Source organism: Eutrigla gurnardus (assembly GCF_963514095.1).
Source record: "Eutrigla gurnardus genome assembly, chromosome: 9".
Lineage (NCBI taxonomy): Eukaryota > Metazoa > Chordata > Actinopteri > Perciformes > Triglidae > Eutrigla > Eutrigla gurnardus.
Genome location: NC_139923.1, coordinates 26,448,597 through 26,455,338, shown reverse-complemented (window position 1 = coordinate 26,455,338; position 6,742 = coordinate 26,448,597). Strand labels below are relative to the sequence as shown.

Genomic DNA, 6,742 nt, shown 5'->3' with positions numbered 1-6,742 from the left:
CTGCAGGATTGAGTCTCAAACGGCATCACAAACAGACAGGATTCATTCAACGTACGACTGCTGAACTCCCCGGCTGCTCTGAAGAAGAATTTTAGGGCAAACTCACAACACTGTCCGAACACAATGACTCTGCTACTCACCAGTGGATCAGCAGCAAATACTCAGCACAGTGTTGTAAAGTGCAACGATGACACAAGATGCTTTGACAAAGCAGGTTTTGCTGATGCACTCCATAAACCGTGTAAGTGTAGCCCCAAATTAGTAGAAATAATAATATATCTAGCTATCCACCAGTTATAAAAAAATAAACGCTATCCTATACAAGCAGTAGAGGGATATAAACAGTAAATACATACGTACATCGCAACGTCATCCAGGGAAAATCAGGACATTACCACACAGAAACCAAGAAGCACTGAAATATATGTCGATACTGTCCTTAACTCACCCTGAACTGCCCCCCCCCCCCGCACCGAGAGTGTTTTTAGAGTTGAACATTTTAATTTAGTCAATTAAGAGAAACAGAACATTGGAATAAACCACTGAATAGGGATCTTTACCAAATATAGAAAAACAAGCAAAAGTAGATGCACTTTCCATGACTTGGTGACTATTCACTGAATCAGTAAACATACGACCATGTCCCTTTCCATATTAATCAACAGTAAAAATGGCATTACTATACATACATAACTGAAAGACAACTGCCACAGAATAGAATATTAACCAGAGCCAATATAAATCTGCAGGGTTCAAAAGTCCAGAGGCAAAAAGGAAACCAAAAGCAAGCCTATCATTTCTAATCAAACCTCTCAGTGTGCTGGCAACACTTTCTTTACACTTTAACAAGCACCTTGTTGACATATAGTGTTCATGTATTAAAAAAAAACATTCCTCCCAACCCCTGCGTTTTGGTCCATTGTTACTGATTTCACTAACTCTCAAAAAAACACTCAAACACTGAAAGGTTTGACTTTTGAAGAGAAATTCCCATGATTCAAAACAAAGCACTTAATATGATTGAGTCTGGAACCTTTGTTTATTTGCTCTGCCTGTGTTACAAATGTAGATCATTATTTCACAATAGTCTTGTGTGCTGGTAATACAAAATATATATTCTCTATGTACATGAGGACAGTGCATATTTAACCAGCTGTATTTGGACTCATCAAGCCATGCGTGAGCATCTGTCGGGTGACAAAGGCTGCGCTGTTTGTCTGCCATGACTCTTTTACCTGATAGAAAAAGGGTTTCTCACCCCCCCCCCCACCCCACCCCCCGGAGACATCTGACTCAAGTTCAGAGCATTCAATACAAAACTCAAGCACTCACACAGACACACAAGCACACCAGCGTAAAGTATGCCTACTCACGTTCGCTCACAAGCACACGGGGAAAGCAGATACACAGACATAACGCTTTATCATACATGGCAATCTAAAAATATAATTATTTGTTTTGACTGTTTCCTTGGAAAAGCAGTGAGTAAAATGTTTTGTTCTCGTCTGTGTTTCTTCACCAGGCTGTACATCGAGCTTCTGTCTGACAGCTTGGGCTCGCCGTGTCAGTGCAGAGGTGTCCTTGAATGCTCGTCGGGTCACATTGAATCAAATGAACAAGCGTGTTTGGGGAAACCCGTCTCCCCCCCCTCTGACAACAATCTCAGGGGTCAGAGATTGAGAATGGGCACGTCAAAGAGGTCACAAAGGCCTTCTGTCTCATCCAGGTTGTATATGTAGTCGTGGTCGCTGGGTGGAGGGGACAGACGGAGGAGTGGCGAGAACACTGGAGATGAAACAGACAAAGAGATGAGACATGCAGGAAGCGTAAATGGGTCAAAAGCTCTTTGTTTATTGTAATTGTTATTTGCTCCTCTTATTTGTGTGTCTGCATGCAAACTCACCTTCTGATGACATCAAGTCCTCCAACAGGTCTGCACTCATGATCTCTGTGGGCGATAGAGAAAATAACAATCAGTCTGCAGAACACTGAGAAGATTGTACACCAAAAAGAAATATTCATTTGAGGGTGAGGACGTTACCTTTTGTTGGATCGAACATATCAGAGAGCTCTTTGGGAAAGTCCAGCACTAGAAGAAAACCACAGGAAACATGTCAGCTATATAGTCGGCCACTACATTCCATTGATCCCTCACGTCTCTCCAGGAGTTCACAGGCTTTTTCTGGGGGGATTGTTGTGGTTAAAAACGCCTGATTTCACGGCAGAATTGGTCATTGTGAAGAAATGCACCTGGGGAGTGTTCCACGAAGCCTCACAAATCTCTCCTCCACCGCCCTCGATGACGTCTCCCACACAAACATGCTCTTCCATCATTACACATCCATTTTGATATGTTTATAAAGCTTTCACAACAATGTTTAAGAAACTTCCAGGGACTCTCCTGGCGATTTCCACCCTTCCACCTTATTGATTTATATTATGTGGGATTGGTCAACATGGCAAGCTTGCACATACGAGAGCCAGAGACAGAGAGGGAGTTCAGCAACATGAAAAACTCACATTCAGAGGGTTCCGACTTGATTGGTTCAAATACTGCAGAGGCAGAGGATGCAGATCCATCCAACGAGGCAGAAGACTGTAGTTGCTGAGTAACTGTAGCAGGCGTATCTGTTGTCGGGGTGAGTGGCGTGGTGCTCGTCACTTCTGAAATAAAACAAGTGTGAATAAAATAATGGCGATTGGCATTCTTTTAACGTACATCACAAATGGTTCAGTATAAAATCCAATAAAATATTTTATAAATAAAATGTAGCTATTTTTGGAGACGAAAAACATTGCTATATTACAGCTTACCCTGCTGAAATATGGCAATTTCAAATCTTTGTACCTGTCACTGAGGCTGTCTGGTGGGCTGCTGTAGTTAACGTTGTGGGAGGACCAGGTTTTGCAGTTGTTGTAGGAGCTGCTTTGCAGACCTGGAGGGTGGAAAGATGAAGGAAAGAGGAAAAAGAGTAATGTCTTAACCTTTCAGTCATTTTCCCATGGTCATTAAGCATTTATGAACACTACTTTAAAACATAACTGTCAACTCAAAGAGGAGAACTGAAAATATTCCTGTCTTGGGACCAATTTTTCTAATTTCCTTTGATGATTCACTGAAGAAAGACATCTGAACAGCCAGTATCTTACAGTAAACGGATCAATACATAATTAGAGCTAATTCCATAGGGGAAGCTGATATCGGTTCGGACCTGTGAGGCAGCAGTGGGCAGCTGAGAGGTAGGTGTCGGTGCTGGGAGGTTTTGAAGGATGTCATCTGGAGGAGGGACGGGCAGAACAACAGGAGAGGCACTGGACGGGTCCTTATTGACCAGCAAAACCTCAATGGGACCAGATGAACTCTTGAGACGGATCTGGTATTTCCTCTGTCCGTTGAGGATCTGGATAATGAAAAACATAAACCCTGTCTGATGAGACAAAACGGTAGTCAGACTTTAAGTTTGAAAGTGTACAGTGTTTGAGAGTCTGACTTACAGATTCTGGTATGGGGACCTCTAGTTGCGTGCCAATGGGAGCACGGATCGCTAGGAGGGTGTCACCTGAGGAAGAGAGTGTTTGAGACTATCAATGTGGGTGTCACAAAAAAATGTCGTCTCCAACAATGGGGCATCTGAAACCATTACCTTTGAAAGCTCCACAGAGGTCTTCATGTTTTATATAAGCCATAGTATGAATAGGTTAAGGGTTGAATTCTACAATCACCTCAACAGTGCATATTTGCACACAGACATGAAACAAGACTGACTGGCAGTGGAGCGTTATGCAAAAGCCATTTCATATTCGGGATGATGGGTCAACCAAGGCCGTGATGGTTTACTGAACATCTCTGGGGGGGAAAACATCTAGCTACGTCATACACATAAATGCACTGTGCAGTGAAGGATATGGGCTGTTGTTAGAGTCATCCGTGACATTCTTGATGCTTTGTTGGACCCAGACTCTCTGCTGGTCCAGCTCGTTTTCCCTGAGAGCCAGATCATCTAGCTCGGCCTTCAGATCAATTAGCTTATCGGCTATCTCTCTGGTGTTACATCCTGGACCTACACCCCTGAAATACAAAAATACAGCACATGGTCATGCACAGTCAGTATGCAAAGACTAACAACAGGCTTTATTACTCATATTAAGATATCATTCTCATTCATGTATTCTTGGCTCCTGATTAATCTGCTTTCTATCAGAGCATGGATAAAACCAATAAGGCAGTACTTGAACTGACAGGGGAAATTGTTCATGGTAGATGTTGTAATTACCACACAGCATGAAATAATGTTTTCTTCATTGTTCATTTATTGTGACACAGATTACCACACAAGCAAACCATAAGTAACAATTCCCGTGTACTTACTTCCACTGGATGCTGTTCTTGGACTTCTTCTCGATCAGTCCAATTCCCTCCAACACGTTCGTGATGTCATAGATACGCCGTTTCTGCCGCACTGCCAAGGTGTCTGCAGCCTAAACGGCACGACATAAAGCAACTCAAAACACAGGCAAAGAGAGACTGCTATGTGTGTGTCAATGCTCTCAAAACCGGCCATTACAGGGTATGACTGTGTAACTTCAACTTCCTTCTAAGTCCAAACTCTTGATGTGTAACAAACCAATGATAACCATGTGGCTGGTAATGATAAGTAGGAGGGAAGGGGGGGGGGCACAGACCTGCTGAGTGACAGCTAATAACTACAAGGCTTTACATTTAACGGTCAATATGAATTCATTTTCATTGCAAAACAACATATTTTAATAAGTCTGTGCTTCAAGGTTACCCCAAGTTGAGGGTATTTGGGGTCAAGGTTTATTAAGGCTTAGTAGCACTGGCTTAAATCCCCCCCCAAATCTAATTTATCTTATTAGGTGTTTACAACAAAAAACAACAGGAACTGCAGGTAACTTCTGACACTGCGAGTGTTAATATGTAAACAGCTAATTATGAGGATGCTAACGTTAGTTAATGTGCATGTAATTAAAAAGCACAATGCTTTTGAAGTAACGTCACATAATAGGAAATCGAGGTCACTAATTGACAAAGACATTTTTTTTAAATCAATCGGAACAAAATTGTTCATGTGTTAAAAGGATGAGCATCGTTAGCTTCGACAGGAACGACAAAAGCTGACCCACTTTTTAAAACTTTGAATCTCCAGGGGGGGGGGGGGGGGGGGTCTGGGAGGGGAAAAAAAGTTGACCGGTATTCTCAAAGTCCAACGTGTAGCCTCGCTTTGAGAAACGCCAACATATTGTGACACAAGTATCGGAAGTGTATTTTTGTTTTTTTAAAAGCTACCAAACCGTCAGCAAAAGGTACGACCCATTCAAATTAGCCTGTCACACAAGCTAGGCTAGGCTAACGGGCAGGCTAGCGAAAGTGCATGCAACCCAACGACAGCGGGCAGGCTCAACATGACATGTGCTAGCAAACAACAAAGACTCGGCTGCGTCGCTCACCGCCTTCAGATCCAGCACCCCGTCCTTCGCCTCCTGTAGTAAAGTCACAAACTTGGTCGTGAGGAGTCCCAGGCTCTTCTCGTGCCTGCTGGGGGTCTGCGGCTGCAGCGAGTCCCCCACGGCTCCCAGTTCGCCTCTGTTACTGGCCGACTCTAGCTCCATCATCGTCCGGGACCAGCTCCGTAACGTTACTTCCCCCCCACACCCCCTCTGTGCTCCCCGACCAAAAAAAAAAACCCAGCCTAGCAAGCCCAGGGAAAAAAGAGAGCACACCCGGCCGCCGCAGTCGGGCAAAACAGAAGGCCGGGGGGAGAGTGTGTCGGGTAGCAGGTGTGTGGTAAGCTGGTCCGCCTCGGTTCGCTCCAAAATGCTTTTCACCAAATCGAGCTAAACGGGCGAGTACGCTAATTCAATGAGCGAGCGTTCGGTCGCGAGAGAGCCGTTGGCCACGCGAGGTATGACGGGACGGTTCAGTCGTCACAGGGACCGTCTGCAAATACCCGCGTCGATTCAAAAGCGTGGTACAAAACAACAGCGTGTTCACGAAAACCCGCGAGGCCAAAATAATATTCTTCTAATCCTCTTTGTTTATTTTTTTGATCGTGGGTAAAGGATGACGCACTGCGAGGAATAACTTTTATTTATATCTGTGAAGAGAAAGGGTTTCCCGGATGTACGAGGGAGTGTCACTTTTAACGCGGTCCCTTACTTACTCAAACTTGAAGAAAACACACGCACGCGTGTATGGGCGTGCACGCAAACACGCACACTATACACATGCGCGCGGACAAGGCAAATAAACGACACAAATAAAATAAAAATAAGTTTAAAAACTCTTATGTACTCTTTGAACATGACTTTTGACTGGATTCACAAGTCACTTTTAAAAATGTTTACACTAGGCTATATGATACTATTCTATTTGTATTCTGCATTGACAAAAACGGATGAAGATGAAAATGAAAGGAAGAGACTTGTTGGTGTAAATCATTAATATATATATTTTGTCAGTTTGCATATTGTATTTGATTGTGTTGCGGTCAGAGAGAGTCTCTGGGTTCATCATTAAAACTAACTTGCTTCAGTAGCTTAGTTGTTATAATATTATATACAATATAAAGTTAAACAAATTAATAAATACCCCCGAACCAAACCAAGCCTCCACTCAACCCTCGCATACCTAAATCGGAATGTTTGTGTGTTGATTTCTCTTCTATGAAACTGATGAACTTAGCACTCTGGGCTTGAATACCTCACTCTGCAACTGGTTGTT

The 6,742-nt window shown here is 43.3% G+C and overlaps 1 protein-coding gene across 1 annotated transcript; it reads right to left on the bottom strand.

Moving 5' to 3' along the window:
* Positions 1 to 876: 876 nt before the first annotated feature.
* e2f4 (E2F transcription factor 4) lies at positions 877 to 5,921 on the bottom strand. Its single transcript, XM_084018599.1, has 11 exons — positions 5,470 to 5,921; positions 4,370 to 4,479; positions 3,909 to 4,069; positions 3,645 to 3,689; positions 3,496 to 3,560; positions 3,213 to 3,401; positions 2,849 to 2,936; positions 2,521 to 2,664; positions 2,042 to 2,089; positions 1,904 to 1,948; positions 877 to 1,785 (listed from the first exon to the last, which is right to left on the bottom strand). The coding sequence occupies exons 1-11, from the start codon at positions 5,632 to 5,634 to the stop codon at positions 1,670 to 1,672; spliced, it is 1,176 nt and encodes a 391-aa protein (XP_083874725.1). The 5' UTR covers positions 5,635 to 5,921; the 3' UTR covers positions 877 to 1,669.
* Positions 5,922 to 6,742: the final 821 nt, after the last annotated feature.

Coding starts and splice junctions, on each gene's coding strand:
- e2f4 (XM_084018599.1), bottom strand. CDS start 5,634: ATGATGGAGCTAGAGTCGGCCAGTAACAGAGGCGAACTGGGAGCCGTG. Junction 3,561..3,644: donor CCTCTGTGGAGCTTTCAAAG/GTAATGGTTTCA, acceptor TCTCTTCCTCAG/GTGACACCCTCCTAGCGATC. Junction 1,949..2,041: donor TATGTTCGATCCAACAAAAG/GTAACGTCCTCA, acceptor TATCGCCCACAG/AGATCATGAGTGCAGACCTG.